At 33.5% G+C, this 20,354-nt stretch overlaps 1 protein-coding gene across 1 annotated transcript in view; it reads left to right on the top strand.

The window, feature by feature from the left end:
* The window catches only part of jbug (filamin-type immunoglobulin domains fbug), a 54,871-nt gene that overhangs the window by 13,333 nt on the left and 21,184 nt on the right, over window positions 1-20,354 (top strand). The window contains 11 exon segments of the mRNA XM_018454262.1: window positions 1,005-1,218; window positions 1,299-1,416; window positions 1,993-2,180; window positions 2,391-2,546; window positions 3,099-3,240; window positions 3,313-3,518; window positions 4,215-4,690; window positions 4,692-5,659; window positions 5,739-5,874; window positions 6,254-6,333; window positions 6,410-6,577. Of these exon segments, the coding sequence (XP_018309764.1) occupies window positions 1,005-1,218; window positions 1,299-1,416; window positions 1,993-2,180; window positions 2,391-2,546; window positions 3,099-3,240; window positions 3,313-3,518; window positions 4,215-4,690; window positions 4,692-5,659; window positions 5,739-5,874; window positions 6,254-6,333; window positions 6,410-6,577 (2,852 nt within the window).

The raw sequence follows: 20,354 nt of genomic DNA, 5'->3' as shown, positions 1-20,354 counted from the left end.
TAACATAAATAAGTAAGTAAATTTAAAGAAATAGTTGTATTCACTATAATTGCAATTGCATTTACTGAATAAAAATGTTTATTTTATTTATTTTTTGTATCTTGATATTTTACTATATTAATGTTTGAAATTATTATAATTTATAGTATCATTTTTGTATATTTAAGAGAATATATATACGGATATTATTATTAACATTATAATAATCATAAAAAGGGAGCTCCATAATTACTTTATCATGCAATTATATATAGTAACAAATACCAAGCACTTTTCTCTCAATGTGTACCTGAAATTATAAAAGTTCTTAATGATAATATAAAATAAATAAAATAAAATCGCCATTGACGTTTGATTACGAAAAAAATCTAAACTGTACATACTTGACAGTTGACAGTTAATTACTATTAACCCTTCATTGCTCGCGTGGAATATTCAGAATATCCTAACTTGATAAATTCGCTAAATGCTATTTATACACATTATTATATTTAGCACAAATTGTTTCACAATTAAAAAAATGTTCACATTTATATTTATCTAAATAATGTATAGAAAATATGATCAATCTATATTTAATTGTAAATCATCAAAGAGAACAATGAAAATTAAAATATAATGTTTGACTGACAGAAACACCTCATATGAGTAATTACAAAAAGATATATAAAAAGAATTATACGAGTAATGTAAAGTTAAGAATTTATCTAATACCGAAGACTAAAAGAGGAAAATTAAATAAATTCTTAGAATATTAATGCTAAATTTTTATTAGAAAGAAAACTGAAATTATTGTAGTTAAATTATCATGATTAAAAGAATATATGATCACTTTCCAATACCTAACTTATTTATATAAAAATAATATCATAATTGTTTCTTTAATTTAATAAATTAATAATTCATGAGGGTGGAACTATGGTTGCCGTATAATGTCATACTGGTACTGTCAATTTTATATTGTATACTATTATTTTAATATTAATTTATTTTCACATTTGTAGTGTTTATAACTGTCGCAAAGCCATGGAAATATCGAAGCGTGAGTTTGACATCCCCCTGGTACTAGAGCCGGACTATCTGGCATCACCTTACCTGGACGAACTCTCAGGGATGACCTACTTATCGTACTTTATGAAGGAAGGCTCGCCAGGCTTCCACGCAACGCTACGATGGGTCAATTCGCAATTATCACACACCTCAATACGGAACTTCACGGTGAGTGGAGACGAGAAGTCCCGGTAACAGTACCTCGGTATAATATCTCGCAGTGATATTCAATTGTACTTCTTTCACAGACGGATTGGAACGACGGTCGAGCACTGTGCGGAATCATCAGAAATTTGGGCGGCCCGGCACCACCCTATGAGAAACTCGATACCGACCCCTCCGCGTGGGAGCATAATTTGCAAATGGGTAAGAACCACAAAAATTTATTTCCAATATTTTGCTCATAACAACCATATAAATGTTTTATAAATTTACCGCATATTTTCATGAAGAAATGATATATATTCTGATATAAACTTTACATTATTTGATTATATCAGAAAATATCGGTAATATATTATATTTTGACGTGTAAATTGTGTTTGAATGTACACAGTTGACAGTTAAGAAGTTATTTAGTACTGAAAAAATTAAAAATATTTTTAAAAATTAAATAAATTCTAAGAATATTTAATGTCAAATTTTTATTAAGAAAAAACTAAAATTGTTCTAATATTTGTGATTAAAAGAATATATAATTATTTTAGAATAGCTTGTGTATATCAAAATGATGTCATACTGCATTGTTTCTTTAATTTAATAAATTAATAATTTGTAAAGGTAGAACTGTGCCGTAAAAATATAAGAAATACGTTCAATATCAATTATGATAATATAAATTGTCCGATACATCTATTTACGTGTATTACACTAATAAATTCTTAATAAAAACGACAATTTTTTAATAAACTAACTAATCAAACGACGTGTATTTTGTGTAAGGTATCGACGGCGGCAAGAAGTTGGGCGTGGAGCCGATCTTGAAAGCGAAGGACATGGCTGATCAGAATGTAGAGCATTTAGGTGTGATGGCATACTCAGCGTATTTTCAGTGGGTGAAACCTCGCCCTCAAGCGAGTCAACAGATTGCCGTACACGTCGACAGCACATCCGCCCGAGTGCAACAGCCGGTTGGTTAAGTCATTGTTTGTTAATTACATCTTCGCGCCGAAACTAGTCAGCGACTAGTCAGCGACTAGAATTTTCACCGCTGCAATTCCTTCCATAATCCTTATCCAAGAAATCCCTGTTTGTTCATCCAACAAAATACTCTTGGAATTTTACATCTCGAAGCTTCAGTTACTTCGACAATAAACAAATTGTATGCAATTTGGTCGCAGGCACATTTCAAGCTGGAGATGCTCACCAAAGATGTAAATGCGCGGGAGGTGCGCGGCGAAATCATAAGTCCCAGCGGACGCGTGGAATGCAGGCTCACGTGGAACGGAGTTCATGGCAAAGGCACTTTCGTACCTACAGAAGTGGGCATGCACAAGGTTCGTTAAAGAGACATAATTATAAAATATTGTAATTTTAATAAAAAGACAGAAGAATTCTTGTTTGATTATAGGGTTTTCACAGATACTTGATTTTCGTATCCGCGAATTTTTCCATCTTCATACTTTAAAAAAAAGTTCCCTTAGGAAATTGCAAACAAAATGCAAAAATTAAATGGTTAAAAATAAGAAAAAAAGGAAAAAAAAGTTTTCGAAAAGACTCTCGAAAATGTAAAAAAAAAAAAATAAAAACGAGAGCTAATGAGAGTGTAGGTGTAGTAATTGGAGCGCTAATTAAGTTGAGTAAAAATGGTCTTCAATTCACAATACTTAATTATAAACATAAATTAATAATAAGTACTGTAAATGAAGACCATTTTTACCCAGGTTAATTAACGCTCTAATTACCATGTCTATACTCTCTCATTAATCCTCGTTTTTATGTTTTATTTTTTTAAATAGTTAGTTTTTATTTACATAATTTTCTTTTAAATATATGTGGGAAATATTAAACACTATTTTCTATATTTTTAAATTTATCTTTTTTTTCAGCTGATGGTGTACAACGATGGCGAGCTGGTGAACGGATGTCCCTATTACTTTAGGGTGTTGCCGCCGCTAACAAAAATCAAATCCCCGGGCATGGATCCTTGCGCTATAGGATCTATCGTCGAGGTTCTAGTCAACAGTTACGGTATGTACTTCCGGCAATACGAAAGAATTCACTTTCGGCAAACAAAGTCAGAATATTGGAATTTTGTATCAGGAACTAGTCATGACGGTATCGACGTGACCGCGTGGTCTCCGACCGGAAGATCGCTACCGTGCCCCGTTAAGGAAAAGGATGGTGTGCACACGGCGACCTTTCAACCCGACGAGACGGGAGAATGGAGTATCGCGATAACGCACAAGGGAAATCACATACAAGGCGGTCCTTTTACTTGCTTTGTATTCGATCCTAATGGAATTAAGGTAAAATAACGTATTAACGTTATTTGTAAATAGAGGTGCGTTTTTTATCCTTCAATTTGTACGTCTGGCACGCAGATATAATCAACTCGTAATTAATAATTTATAGGCAGAACCAGTTTATCACGTTGATATTACTTATGAAGTTATACTTTCATATTTATGACAGTTATACTTTCTAATATTTTGCGATTGGAATTCGTAAAGTAAAATTAACCATAAAAATTTCACATAAAAATTTTCTAATTTCATGTGAAAATTCTCTTCAATATGTCTTAAACGTAGCAAATAAATATGTATATATATTATATATATATAAAATCATAAAAAAAATTTATATATATTTTTTTTAAACACATTGTAATTAATTTCTATTCTTCTTACAATCAACAGAATAATTTGGAAATAATTTAATAGGCGTCTACACGAAAAAAATGATTTTGTTGAAGTAACATTTATAAAAATCTAAAAATTGAATCAGATATAGATCTAAAAATAATTTTACTAAGTTATCAAAATAATTATATAGAATAAACATAATAATAAAATTGCAAAAATTTTTACATTTTAATAACCAGTTTTAATATCCTATATATAATTATTTTGATAGCCTAGTAAAATTATTTTCAGGTGTCTGGTCAAATTTTTAAATACTTGAACGAAACTGTTCTCTTTCTGTACAAAATTATCTAATCACAGCTCTTGGACACGGACGGCGCCATGCCCGGACAACCTTTTTCATTCATCGTAGACGCTCGGGGGACCGGCGGACTCGGCGACGTCATTATCGACATCGTCCACGACAAGCAATCGGTACCCTACAGAATAGAGGATTTCGGTCACATGCAGTATCGAGTGTCCTTCGTGCCTAATGACGAGGGCAAGTATCGAGTGTACGTCTACTTTAACGGCTCGGACGTGCGTGGTTCACCGTTTTCCATACGCGTGGGAACACAGAAGGGCTCCCGTAGGTCGAAGGAGTCCACGTCCAGTTTGGAGCGGTCCAAGGTGTCGTCTTTAGAGCGACGAATGAATGGACTGAATGTTTCCGCGACGGAACAGAGCAGTCCAACCCAGAAAATGTATACCTCGACCGCGTACAAGTCCATCAGTCCGACGCAACGCGGTTACTCGCCTATCCATCAGACCAGCCCGACGTACAAAATGTCCAGCTCGCTCGCCGAATCATATCAATCACAGCCCTGTGCAGAGAAACATGAACAGCCCGTCGATGCTTAAGGAAACGAAGGAGATTTACAGCAGCAACACGTACAACCATCACTCGAGATCGCCAAATCTGCAGAGTCCCAGCTTCATCAAAGAATCCAAGGATATTTATTCATCCAGTACGCTCAACAGATCACGATCGCCAGATTTGAGCCCAACCGCTCACATCATTAAAGAATCCAGGGACATCTACAATTCGGGATCCCTGAAGAGATCGCGCTCGCCGACCCGCAGTCCAATGACATATAGCGCCACACAGAGTCCTGTAAATCGCAGCTTCAGCCCACGAACCGGCGACAAAGACGCGTCCTTCAACAGGCGAGGATCCACGGACAATGGCATCATCGACACCAGCAGCAACGTGCGGGTATCCTCGATGGTGGGTAGCACTTCAAGACGCGATTCCTGGGACGCAATCGCCAAGACGAAGTCGCTGCTGTCATACGGCAGTCTCGAATCCCTCGCGAATCTGACGAACTCGCCAACCGCAGAAAACCGTGATGGCAGTCCGAACGACAATTTCCTGAACAATAACAACTACAAGAACGCGCAGAGCTACTCCGCCAAGAACGTGTCGTCGCACTCTGCGACGACGAGCTACTCGACTGTGCAGAAGTCGTCGAGTCCCGATTACGGCGTGGGTCCGAGGTACGATAGTCAAACGACCGCTCGCACACACGGCATCCTGAAGAATAAGAACAACAATTACTACGGCAAGATCACTGATACAACGGACGGTACCACGACTCATGACAGGTACCTGAACAACGGCGGTGCTGTCTACGTGTCCGCGTCATCTGGCAAGAGCGGCACGGTCGTCGCGACCGGAAGCGCACTGGAAACGTTGCCGGTGCACCGGCCGACCACTTTCAGCGTCACCGGCGTGGATCCCAATAAGGTGTCCGTCACCGTTACCGGTAAATCCCGTTGCGACTTTCGACGTTAACGTGGCGTGTCGCGAATACACGATAAAGTATGCCTTTATGCCTCCCGCAGGTCCCAATGGCAAAACCGTACCGATACAGAAATCGAAGTTGCGTGGCTTGACGTACACCATCACCGCTGAAGAGGTCGGCGAACACGTCATCCAAATTCTGGTGAACGGCCAGCACATCAAGGGATCGCCCTTTAGGTTCGTTCAATGACGAAGAAAATAGTTTCATCTCGAAATTTAGTACATAGCCGAGAAAAAGATATCATTTTTATTTGAACCTTAAAAAGACTTATAAAATTAAACTTGGAAAATTATAAATTTGAGAATGTCTATTAAATGCTCGTCAGGATTAAAAAACAGAAATGTAGCTAAATTATTCATAAAATAAATTGTTTATATAAAGTTTATTTGAAGTCGAAAGGAACTTATGAAATTAAACTTGGAGAATTATAAATCGGGAATGTGTCTATTTAAAAACATCTCGTTAGGAGATTAAAATTTTTCTATTAAGAACTTAACAGAAAATTTTCAAATAAGAATTTAGCTAAATTATTCTTAAATAAATTGTTTATATTAGATCGCAGGCATATAATGCCCGAGCTATTCAAGTTGGGAAGATCCCGAACGGAGTGGCGAACCAGCCGGTAGAATTTGAAAGTACGTATCTGAGATTGTGAAATCGCGAAACCGCACAAGTGCGTCTCCGATAATAAAAGATGGTTTTGTTTGTCAGTCGATGGATCGAGAGCCGGCTCGGGAAACTTGGAAATCCTTGTAAACGGGGGACACGTCACGAGTTTTGTGAGAGCGCTAGGTAGTCAACGCTTCTTGGCATCGTTTGTGCCGCATGAAGCGGTTGCACATCTGGTCGAAATGACGTTCAATGGGGAAGTCATCCCTGGTAAGTTACTTTATCATCATGTCTCGAAGCCTCTTAATAAACGTTTTTAATGAAATTCACAAACGTTTATCTTAAAATTTTTAATTAAAAATTGACGTTTTTGGGATTTCTACTCAAATATCTATAACAGTTTTGTTCATATATAACAGTTATTGAATTTAAAGAATTATTGTTAAAAAAAACATGTTTTAAATTTTAATCTTTAAATGATTACATTGCAATCGAAAATTTGGAACGCTTTTAAAAATTGATATTTTTAGGATTATTTACTCAAATACTATTCCTATAATAATGTGTTTTTTTTTTTACAATAATTCTTCCGTTTTAATAACCGTTAATGAATCTAAAGAGATTATTATTAAAAAATATACTGTTATGACATTTAATAGCAATTCCAAAAATGTTAATGTTTGGAAAGTGTTTCTAAATTTTTAGTCTGGAGTGTAAATACATGATCTCAGATTTCGCACTAATGTGAAAATGCTGAAATATTTTTAACAGTTAGAGCACTATTAAAGCTCGAACATTTATTCCGCTTCATTTGCGTAATGTTCCATTCTGCCTTGTATCCGGTATTTCGTACGCTATCTTCGTCGCAAATATCTTAATTTTCACGATTGCGGTTTTTAGCGCGCCTTTCTTTTGTCAAATTCCGACGCGGTGGCCTCGGCGCTTCTCCGCTAGAATAAATTCCTACTGCGTACGCACGATTGAACGCACTCACGCACGTGTGCATGCGTGTACACCACTGTACCTGCACGTGCACGGGCACATGTATCTTCTGGAATGCGCGATAGTCTTTGCCATCGCCATTAAGAAAGCTGGAATGCATACTGAACTACGTTGAAATGTTGTTTAAAAGTATGCATCGTCGCGCAAACGATGATTTGAACCTCGGAGCGATTCATCGAAAGTTGATGTACGCAAATTAGAATTAATACGTAATGATATTAGCCTCAGTCGAATTAAATCAATATTTGCAAGATGATTCATTTGATGAAAATTTTTATGAGACGAAGATATTTTGATATTTAATATCTCACGATTTAATAAAATTTTTTTAACCATATAAATAAAAGATTAAAAATGCTACAATTTTTATATTGCGTAATAACTTATACTGTTATTCATATTTTTAATAATAATAATAATCAATTATATAAAACATACAAAGCTTGTATTTTTTAACTCTTTTCAATTATAATAATTTTTCTTATTTGATACATTCGATAATGTTGAAAAATATTTCTTAGTGAAAGTAATTCATTTATTTTTCACAGCCTTCCGCATACATAATATTTATATTTATCAATATTTTATCATTCTGTATTTCACACTATACACTAAAAAAATTAAGTTTTAACAGCATAATTCCAATTGGAAATAATCTTATTAATTTAATAACAATATTAATGAAACAAATAACATTTTATTAAAACAAGAGCATAATTTATTTGTTACATTAATTCTGTTATTGAATTAACAAAATTATTTTCAATTAAAAGAATGTTGTTAATAAAACATCATTTTTTTCCGTGTATTATTATCAAACAATATTACTTGACTTATAATCTTTTTTAATCGCCGATACATTGAACCGTGAATTTTTCGTATTCATAAAAGAAACGAGGAATGTGCAGTGTTAAGTTTGAATGTTAGCTTAAGGAAGTGTTACGTGCCTTCGATAAATAGCACACCATTGGCACAAATCCACCTTGAGTTCCGTCATGCTTTGCCACATCAACTATAAGTAATACTTCTTTTCTCTCACGCCCGCGAGCGCAATTCACAATGTAGTTACTCGCGGCGGTCTTATCATGGAAATCATTCACCGTCTACCGTAGAGCGTTGTTTTCGTTATGACCTTTAGCACTATAAGCTTTGGTAAAGCTATCCCCGACTCGATTTCCAATGGCTATCGTCCGCATGGAGAAAATGTTGTAAGAGCGACTTCCGGTATTTCCCTCCCGCGCTGTTCCCGGCTTCACGCTCCGTGCGAACTTTTAAAGACAGTCTCTGCAATCTGCAAACGACGATGGTTTGCAAAATTTCTGCGTTATCTTGCCCAATGTGCGCGCACTGAAGCAACATTACGGCCCATGCAGAACGCAGTTTCTTCCCTTGGTAAGCGAGAAATTTCCTCGCACAGCCATTCTCAGCACGGGGACTTCAATGCTGGAAGTTAGGATCTAAAATTACTATGTTTGAGTGCGTGAATTTTGGACAGTTCAATTTAAATTGGATAACTTTAAACCCTTCTCATTTTCAAAAACTAGTCTCGACATTTTGGTATTAGAATTTTCGTCTTAAAATGGTCTCAGAAATCTACTATTAACAGGTCACGCAAAGTCTGAGATATCCTGCATAAAATACCGCAATGGCATAATTTTTTTTCCGTATTTGGCGTAAAAAAGTAGTGGAAAATTTGCGGTATTTTATCAATCTAGTGACTTTATTCAAGTTAAAAAATCAAATAAAAATGTTTTTTCGTTTCGAGTCCCAATTTAATTTCTCCGCGGGGAGCGGGTTTTCTTTTCTCCCGTGAAGTTTCTCGAACGTAATTACTCTGACTCTTCCATGATAAGTGCCGCCGAGCATTCCTCGGCACTTATCGTCAAGGAGACGTGAGGAGCGATCGAGTTCGTCCGCGTCCCAGGCATGCGAGGCAAGCGTGTCTCTAAGTCAGCGGGTCATCGGGCAGGTCGTTGACTTGCGATTTCACGCATTCACGTGACGTCCCACTGACCCATATCCGACGTCATCGGTTCTCCTTGACTTCCTGAATCTTTTTTTTTCCGTCGCTACCTCGCCGTCATAATGCGCGAGGCCACGATCAGTGCGGAATGACGAGTTCGTCGTTCGTCTCGCCATTTAAGTAACGCTACTGCATGCCTTTGTAGTAAAAGTCTCACAGAAACACATCCAGCGATCGTAAAAACGTAAAGAAACATTCCGCTGTGATACATAGATAAAATAGTGAATAACCCTGAAATGTTTTAATTGTTTTATTATTAGGAAATTGGCCTACAATTTCTCTTTTATGCATATTATGTTCTTGTTAGAATAAACTCACACAACACTATTAGATATCAAAGAAAACAATGGCAACTCAATCCTTTATGTTAAATAATATTTTGTTGTTTTTAACTTCCACATGTGTCAAAATTTAAATCAAATTATAAAAAAAAATACTCATGTTATACTTTCAAAGTAAACAACGTTAATATTAATTTATGGACTTAGCAAATAATAAATTAAATTTAAATCTCAAATTTAATACATTTTCTTGAGTTAAATTGTTTAATTCTATTGTTTTAATTAAATTAACGACATATTGAATAGGTCAGTAGAAGCAGTAATGACTTACTTAGAAATGGTTAAAAATAACTCAAATTGGGTATAATTTGACATTATATGAATTTAACAGTAAATGCCTTGAATAGTCACCAGTACATTGTTTTATATCAGTCTTCTAACAGTACATCTTCCAATTGCTTGAAAAATATTGGAAGACGAAATCTGCTTCTTATTCTTTAAAGCTGCTCAGAATTCGATGATATATATATATATATATTTAAATTAGGCGATTGCACTGGCCAAGAAAAATATTAAAACTTTGCAAAATGGAGAACGATTTTGGAAAATAGAGTGAGAAGCAAATTTCTCTTCCAATATCACTTATATAAACAAAGAAATATATTCTGTTAAACGAACAGAACACTCCATTATAATGATTATTTAAACATTGTATGACTATTCCGAAAAGGATAAAATCTGTATTAAAGGCAAATAGTGGACCGACCTCATATTAATAAAACAAGTATACTTTGTATTTTCCAGGTGTTCATATTATTGTATATCCATCTCCTGATTCGATTTTTCATCCGACATAGGTATTACTTGAATCCGAATTGTTTAGATTCACAAATACTTAAATTAATAAGGTCTTGAAGTATTTTGAGTCCTCAATTTAACACATTACATTTTTAATTTTATTACATCTGATGTATTGAATTCAAAATTGAAAGCAATGGCGAGAGGAAACGCTCCGAAAGTGAAATTGTTGCCCATAGACAGACCCGAGGCTGTAGCTCCGCTGCGCCACTGCACGTGCATGAATAATATTATTTAGATGCCATATACAGTGCACTCCGATGCGATTACGTATTCACGCAAACGCACCCGGTAGCTATTATTATCTACCCTTTTCCGTATATCGCATCACCGATAACAGAAAACTAACGTAAATACTTTTCCAGTGCATTTTTCCATTGCATTGCATTTTAATGAAGTAACGCAAATACTTTTCCATTTTACTTTTCCATTGCATTGCATTTTAATCATAATTAACATTAGTTTTAATTGATTTTGCAATTTTTTCATTAGTTTTCAAACCACGCATATTTCATTGATATAAATTATTCCTCGTTATTTCAACAAACTTTTATATATAACGAAATCAATTTGAGCGATTGAAATTAAATTAAGTTTTGAAGCAGGAAACAAAAATTAATTCAAGATAATTTAAAAGATAAAGAAGAGAAAGTTATATATTTTCTGTTACACGATTGACGAAAGCATTGAAAAAAAATTTAGTAATAGCTAAATGTATTTTATTTAGCGTAATATTTACTAAATATTACCAAACATAATAATAGTAATCAACAGTTTGATAATAATTAGAAAATAAGATATTAGAAAATAAGATTTCGAAAATTAAAATTATCAAAACCAACTAATGTTAATTAGTTGATTTGGAAAATTTTACTTTTTCAAAGTTTATCTTATTTTTCTAATTATAACTTCTAATAATAATTAACATTATTTTAATTGATTTCGACAATTTTATTTTTCTAAATATTATCTCACTTATCTAATTATAAAACGATTAATTATTGCTATTATATATTCAATAAAACGTTCGATTAATATAACCAAAACCAACTAATGTTAATTAGTTGTATACACATGTAATTGAAAACATTTTACTGAAATTATTTCATCACACTTTTAATAACTATCATCAAGGCTTGATTATTATTACGAGACTTTTTCACTGTGTACATCATACATAGAGATCACTACAAAGTATCGAATGTCGGATATTGTTGCGTAATCGGACTCCGCGTGCCAGTGCATTCCTCCGATCGATATTTCGCTTGCATCCGCTATGGAAATCGCGCCTGGAATATGAGCGCATAACGAATACCGCGTACGATCGTAGGTGTGGCTACGAAGTACCAACTGTGTCAGCGTGCGGACGTATTTGGTTACGAATGAGGATACGCACAAACGCATTGCCTACGTGAACACGAACACAATTCACCACGTGGTCGTACCTTGCGACACCGTCTCGCGGAGATTCCCATATTAACTCTTCGAATTCTAATTCTACAATGATTCCCAGGTAGAACACAAATTTATAAATTGATTTACAAATTGATAAATCTACGAGCCCCCCTAGCCAGATGTTTATTACTAAATTTTAAACAAAGGACTATTTAAACAACAGATGGCGACCTTTAACCAGGTCATTATCAATACTTTAATGACCTGGTTAAAGGTCCCCGTCTGTTGTTTAAATTATACTTTGTTTAAAATTTAATAATAAATATCTAGCTAGGTTTGTAGCTCTTAGTTTATCAATTTAATTTTTGTCTATTTGAGCTTTGTTTTGTCTTGTCTTTTTTTTTTACAAAATTATAAAGTTAAGATAACATGAAATAATAAAGTACCTGAGCCGAATAAGGTCCAGGCACTAAATAAGGCCCACTTTCAAATTTATTATTTTAAAACTCGCTTTACGCCTGCACTATATGCTTAAAAGATGTGTCATAGGAAATAGATAAAAAAGGATTAAAGAATTGGAATCGATAGCAACACGTTTGTTTAACACAACAAAAACTTGTGTGTTTGAGGCTAGTATTAAGCTAGTAGTAAGCTATTTTTATAACGATCGGCTGCAAAATTTACCAGTGTACAATGTTTTATAATTTATTATAATTCATTATAATATTATTTAAATTCCTAACTATGGAAAATAACTAATAAATAATTTTTTTTAAATAAGGCCCACTTATGTGATTTTTATTATAGCTATTATTATTTGTTTGTGTTATATATGGAGTTTACGCCAGAGAATAACAATTTTCAATGCTATCTTTTAAGAAGCGAAAATTGCATTCAAATTGCTACAAATTTTCGAAGATTGAAGAGTTGATTACAAACAAAATTAAAGATAATTGTAATATTTGAGGGTAGAGTAAGTCCTAAGGAATTTCCTTTCTATGATTAATAATTATTTTAAACTGATTTAAAAAGAAAAGGTTTACTTTCTTTATTTTTAATTTATTTTTTATTTGAGCTTTATTATATTCATATGCATGTAATAAGGCCCAATGTCAGAGTTTAATAAAATCTTTTTTTCGTTCATTTACATATATTCTATATAAATAATATATTTTATTTTTAGGAGTGAATGAAATGAAGATTTGATTATCACTTAGTTTATTTCAATATCCCCATAAATAGAATTTAAAAATAATAAAATAAATTAGGTGGGCCTTATTCGGTTCAGGTACCTTAGTCGTTTCAGAAAAAATCATAATGATTCGATGATTCTGTGATGAATTCTTGATATGATAATGATTTTTAAGTTATTTTTTAAATAAAAAATTATTAAAAAATCATTATCATGTCACACAAGAATTCATCATAAAATCATTGTCAATAATATATCGAATGATCTCACCCTGCTTCATCCTTCAGTTCTACTTGCTACATTAAATCGCGATGTCCCACGATTATTTTCGCGCACGACGGACGTTCGAAGAAGTCTGGTAGAACTGAAGGGAAAACGAAATGCGAAGCGAAACGGTAATTTTTGCAAGAGAAATTAGATAATGTAGAGGTAAATTGCAGCAACGGAATTACTCATCGGGAAAACCGCCTTGGAGTCGTTATTTCTCTGCGCCGCGCCGTTTGCGTTCCACGCAGGACTCTTTATTCGGTTCTGCTTCCTTTCGCGTAATCATACAGCGGAATGAACACATGCAGACCGTTATCATCGATCGGCGGAAGAAATGCACATGCAGCTCTTTTCTGTTCGCGACACCCCATGGAGGTGTGCGACTACTTTGCCTACCGACGACACGTGGAATGCGTTCTCTCCGCTTGGCGCAACGAAGCCAAGGAAGTTATCGCCTGATCTCCCGGTTCCCGACGTTATTTTTTTTCCAAAACCATCGTCAGAAGCGATTATCTCTGTCGAGCACATTGCGGAGTCACGCGATATCGAATAAACCGCAAGTGAAACATACGAGATCTCGATTAATTAAAGATTGTTCGTTTTTCTTGAACGAAAAAAAAATCATCTTCGATTTTTAAAACCAGATAATAACTTTAAAGTATATAACGTATGCATAATATATTTAATAAAAAATATATATATGTGGAAAAAACGATTTTAATGAAGTATCTGAAAATTTAGCTAATCTAAAAATAATTTCGTTGGATCATCAAAATTATTATGTAAGAAATTTAAGCATGATGAGCAAACATGCTGCGAAAAAATTTTGATTATAGCAATCAGTTTGAGCGTCCTGCATAATTATTTTGATAGTTCAAGCAAAATTATTTTCAAATCTATATTTAGTTCAATTTTTATTCACTTTTGGCCAAAAGTTTTCATTTAATTGTATAATTCGTGTTGCTTATAAATAAAAAACGATATTTACAAATAAATATTTATAATAAACAAGTTTTGATATTTTAATAAACTATCGAGTTCTTAAGTTAATTATAATAAGAATTAATGAACTTATAATAAGAATTTTATTGACTTATAATATAAACTGAAAAACAGATTAACAAAAATGATCGTAAAATGAACGTAAAATTATATGTTAGTCGGAAATTGTTGACAGCCACTGTATATATAGGATAAAAGTTAGGATTTTTACGAAAGAGGCAAATTCTTCTTTGTAATCTAAATTCGTTCCAATTTCTATCGTAATTCGGAGCGAATTCTTTCGAGCTTCGAGATACGCACTTAAATTACTCAATTGATCGCCTTGCTGTCGTCAAAAGTACGATCGTAATTTTTCGCTGCATATAATCGCAATAAAAGCATCACTACGGGTATCAATGCACACAATAGAATCGATAGCAACGTGATACTAATTTAATAAAAGCAACGTAATCAAATGCATACGAAGCTCCTCTATTTAACCTTGACATTTCGAAGATCTTAACATCCGGGGGAAAAATTGCGGAGTTGGTAACTGCAGAAACTCGAACAATCGCACGTCAATTATCATTACGATGCACGATGCGTGCTTGACACGACTCCGTTAATCTTACAACTCTTAATTAAAGAGTCAATTAGTTCGAGAAAGACAATTAAGCCGCACGCGTTAACTTTTCTTCCCGTTTAAAAAAAAAAAATAATCGCGACTCCTTCCGTAATAAAAGAATAATTGCAAATATCTTTCCGCGTTTTAATGCGAAAAGCGTAGCGTTCTCGGTATGCAAAACGCAGATGAGCAAAGCGTGATAAATAAACCATGAACACAACGCATTGCCGTCAGCTACGAAGCACAAATTTATTTTATTGGCACGAAGTAAACTGGTCGATAAACTCGGACAGGTGTAATTTTTCAATGGCTCGTGCCACGCTCCATAGACTTTCATCTTAGCCCAAGCACCTCGATAATGAGCCACAGCTTTAGCATATAATCCCTCGTCTGTAATTAACCGACCGATGCCCGCGTAAATGAGCGCAGTTGACTCGCTCGAGTGATCGCGAGGACTTATTTTCCGCGGTGAGAATTTTTCCGTCGTCTCCGGTCAAGCCGGTCAAGGATCCCGATGCTCGAGGATCCAGAAGAAATCCAAGGATTCCGCAATAAAAGTATATTGATCTCCGAAGTTAATGGGTCCAAAAACAAGTTCGAATAAAATAACGTCGAAATTCTTGAAACGTACAACTCTATTTGCGCGAGGAATGTAACCCGTTCTCGGGTGAAACTTCACGTGTGAAAGAAACCTCGCCACGCGAGATATTGCCGGATGACATCTTCGTGTATTAATGTATAAAAAAATCGGCGAAAGGGCAGAAGACGACAGCCCCGTGATTTTCACGTCGCCGCCGGTGATTTCAACGGTCGGCAGCTGGCGCAAATGCGTAACCGCATGCATACAAAGAACGAGCATGCAGTGTCATCGCATTCGCTGGCGCGATCGTTTTTACAACCATAACGGCGATCGATGGATTACGTGACGATTATCGATTGATGGAGTGACTCGAGACTGCTGATTAAGCTTCATTGTATGCTCGGATATAAGAATATATACACAAGACACTCAGAGGAAACATCTTGTTTACGAAATATGCGAGATATCTAGCACTCCTTTCTATATAATGAGAGATTTTGATTCAAGGATTTCGATAAATCAATGTTTGCTGAAAAATCAATGTATTAATTTAGTATTTTTTACTAATTTAGTATTAATTTATTTACTCTCATTTGCCGGTTTTTTTTATTAATTTTGATTAAATTTCGAGAATCCAATTGTTCAAGTATTGTTCAATGTATTAATTTGCAAAACTCCGGACTCTAAAAAATTATTTAATTATTCAAATAACAATGAAAAAAAAGCATCTAAAAAAGTACTTTTAATAAATATTTGTTTGAATTCTAATTAAATATTTACTAAATGTAAACATATATTTATTTGATACAAAAACCATTAATTTGATTTAACTATCATTTTTTTATTCAGTAAATATTTATTTATTTACCATAAGTAAATTGTTAGTACCAATCAAAGAAATATGTATTAAGATTTAATAATTTCTTTTTCAGTGCATTTTTGTAACTATAATTACACGGTAGAATAATTATAGTTTGGACTTTCATTTTTATAGCTATTACTATAAAAATGGAATACAGTTATATAATTATAACAGTAATAACTACAAAAATAGAGCTCTTGATCATAATTATTTTATCATGCAGTTATAGCCACAAATACCAAACAAACTTTTCTCTCAGTACACTGATTTAAATCGGTTATTAAAATTGTTCGTGTACTTGCGAGACGTTTTTGGATTTTCGAATTTTTCTTCTTGAAGCATTTAATTAACGTTGCCGGTTGTGAGGCACCGTGTATATTATCGCTACATGCAGACAAAACTATAACACGATTAGAATCATCGGAGAATTGCACCTGTAGTCGCTCATCTGTGACGCGGCTGTTAAGGGATATCTGTGTAACACATGATATATGCTTGTTCATAGCGAAGAATTTAATTTTCGAGGAATACGTGTACCTCATTTTCCTTGATTAACGTATCAAACTCATTATAAATCTCGTAATCAAGTCTCTCATCATTCCTTATTAGACGCGGCTATTTCAAGAAACACTGTTTAAACTTTTTCTTCTTGTTCGAATCTGTGTTAAATTAATCCGTTCGAGTATAGGTAATTATACTTAATTGTTTCTAATTTTTGAGACGACAGAATGAGCTAATCGTAAATGAGATAATTGATATTCGCGCACATAATATTATGCGCGAATATTAATTGGTCTACTCGCGTAAAAGTCATCAAAGTTGAAATCGCGACCTTGAAACTTTCGATAGAACACGTCAGATCGGGAAATTTTCGAGCAATTTCGGAACTATGAGTCTGCTGATCAACGCACCCGTTATGTTGGGGAATGTTGCGATTCACCGTGCACGGTCGCTTCGATGTAACTTCTCTATCGTCAAGAACGGTGACGCGTGGTACGTCTTGACGATTCAGCTAAATAAAAATAAAGGACACCGGTACATGAATGGCGTAATCGGAATCTCGATCAACGTAGCGCGACGTCGAAAGCAGGTCAACTTTAACCTGATCTAATCACAGAAAAAACGGTTTTACTGAAGCATTTTAAAATTTTCTTATAGATATTGATTTGAAAATAATTTTATTACATAATTTAATCAACAATAATTATGTAGCATACTCAAACTGGTTGCTATGGAATGTCAAAGCTTTTTACATTGCTCATCACGTTTAACAAAATTATTTTCAGGTCTACACTGTTAGAAATGTTACCACGAGTTTCCTTTACATGTAAATCGTGGTTATGAACGAAATTAAAAGTAATGAATGATTTAATTGAAAATTAAGTTATAATAGTTACGTAAATGTAATGAACGTGTACATTAAATTTATGAAATTTAACGTACTTTTCATAAAATTTTCTAGAAAGTAAAGTTTTCTATAGAAATACAATTTTATTAATTTTCATGAAAAATACATTAAATTTCATGTAACACAAATATATTTTTTAGTTATAAATACATTAAATTTAATGTAATGTCATGAAATTAAGTTCAAATTGTATAAATTAAAAGTATATTAAATTTCATGAAATTTTTAATAATGTATATCTAGCTAAATATTTAAATATTTTAACAAAAAAACGTTCCTTTCCGTATAATAAAACGTCGTCTTAAGCGCAGAATTTTTGCACGACAAAAACCTTGACAAAAACAGTACGCGGCACATCTATTAATTTCCGCGTCGTATCGCGACGATTGGATTATTGTTCTTGCAATTCCTGTCCACGGTAACTTCTGTTCCACGAACGGAATAACAGCTGGCATCTTCGGGAAAGTTTCATTCGCGAAATTTTCATGATATAATTGGAATAAACGAACAAATTACATTAATCAGATGCTTATCAATTTATTATCAATTAAGCTCCTCTCTCGCGATTTAATGATCGTCAGCTGCAACGAGACTCGGAAAAAAAAAATCAAACAGCCTATAATAGCTCTCGATGGCGACGCGATGCAATTACATGACGCTTCGAAAAGTAGATCGTGATCCTTATGGCCTACACGTACCACTTATTAACACGTGCCATTGCGTAAGAGTTGCGTGAGGAATCATTGTCACTGGTGTCAAAGAATTCATGTATAATTATAACTCGCCTGTTTTGATCACGCATATCTTATCCACTCAGAAAAAAACATAAGATTTGTTTTTTATTATTGTACTGAACTGGAATTTTTCTTCTCGCTTTCATTAAATTTTAAACATATATACTATTTCACTCTAAGCACAAAAAGTGTACACTAGTTCAGCTATAAAAAACAGATATCTATATTGACACCTGTATTGGTGGAAACTTAAAAATAAAATTACACAAGTTTTATATGTAAAATTAATGTATAAGCATATACAAGTTGTATGTAGCTGAATAAATTATTTTATAATTATTGCAATTATAAAAAAGTTTATTCAATTATTTACATTAATTCTACATATGAAACTTGTTTAATTATCACCTTTGTAGTTGCCGCTAGTTGCTACCGCTGTCTTTCTCTGAGTGTGCTCTCGCAAATCATATCAAACTAGTGTTCGATGCACTTACATTTATATAATAAAAATTTAAATATAGCGCAAATATAATCAGCCGTTATTTGTCGTTATGCCCTAGTTCGCCACAAAGCGGTCACCGTAGATAAACCCGATTCGTCAATAAAAAGTCGGAAATGGCTTTCGTGCTGCGAGCGCGGAATGTAAAATTTACATTCCTACGCGCTTGATCCACAATACTCCTTTAATCTTATATAATTATACTAATAAATCAGACTTTATTAACGTTAGATATATCAACAAATACTGGATCTCAAATTACTGAACGTTTCAACAGGGATAGTAATTCTTTTATTGTCTAGATTTGACACGTCGAGTGAAAGTAATGAATTTATTCTAAAAAAAATGTGCCTTCAAAGTTCCTCTGATAAAATCTCCATAGAATTCTAATTGAATTAGGGCTGCTTTCATTTCAGGAGACACAATCGGTACAAACGTCGTTCTATATATTCTTCTTGAATGAATAAAAATAAAACGACACTTCGACTGTGTTTCCTAAAAGGAAAGCAGCAAAATTCCTATAAAATTAATGAGAATATGTTCACGACTTTATATCTTGTTGCTATGATTAGATCACCTCCGAGTGTCTATAATTGAACTGGTTCAATTAAGTCAAAGATTTTATTAGTCCTTATTTTTTAAGCTTTGGTTCTTAAAATTGTTATTTTAATTACATATTATAGAAGTCTCTGTGCGAAAAATTTATTTTGTGTATGGCACGTTTTCAAAATAATATTATTTTATATTTGAAATATTAAAAAATTTTAAAAAATGTTTTAAATATATGCACTGATTATATTAACTTAATTATTAAAGAAGTTTACATACAAAGAATATTATGTTCGAAAGTGTTTTAAGATAAAAGTAGATACAGATAATTATTTTTAAAAAGTGACTTTGAATGTCTAATTTTTATTAAAATTTTATTTGATAATAAATAAATATAATCTTTTATTCACGAAATGTTTTTAAATCAATTTTCTATTAACTATGATGATTTTTAATTAAACTCTTGGTCCAATCAAAACAGTAATGATTCAACCAAGGTGCCAATAGCCTTGATTCAATCAAGGACACAAAAATCACATTTAATATTTTTGTAGATTATTTGATGATTACTGTTAATTTTCATATTTTTTTGAAGTTCGTTCATCATATCAACTTTATATAAAAGTAAGTCTTATAAAAGTCTGTTTATAATAGCCTTTTTGTTTTTTCACTCTCATCATTTCAAAAAGATTAATGTTCAAAAAAAGAGGGTTAATTTCGGCAACCTTATCCTAATTATATTTTGATAGTCTAATAAAATATTTTTAGATCTATATTTTCCTAAATTTTTA

Source organism: Mycetomoellerius zeteki, unplaced genomic scaffold (genome assembly GCF_001594055.1).
Source record: "Mycetomoellerius zeteki isolate Tzet28-1 unplaced genomic scaffold, Tzet1.0 scaffold430, whole genome shotgun sequence".
NCBI classification, from domain to species: domain Eukaryota; kingdom Metazoa; phylum Arthropoda; class Insecta; order Hymenoptera; family Formicidae; genus Mycetomoellerius; species Mycetomoellerius zeteki.
This window is presented reverse-complemented; position numbering and strand designations above follow the sequence as displayed.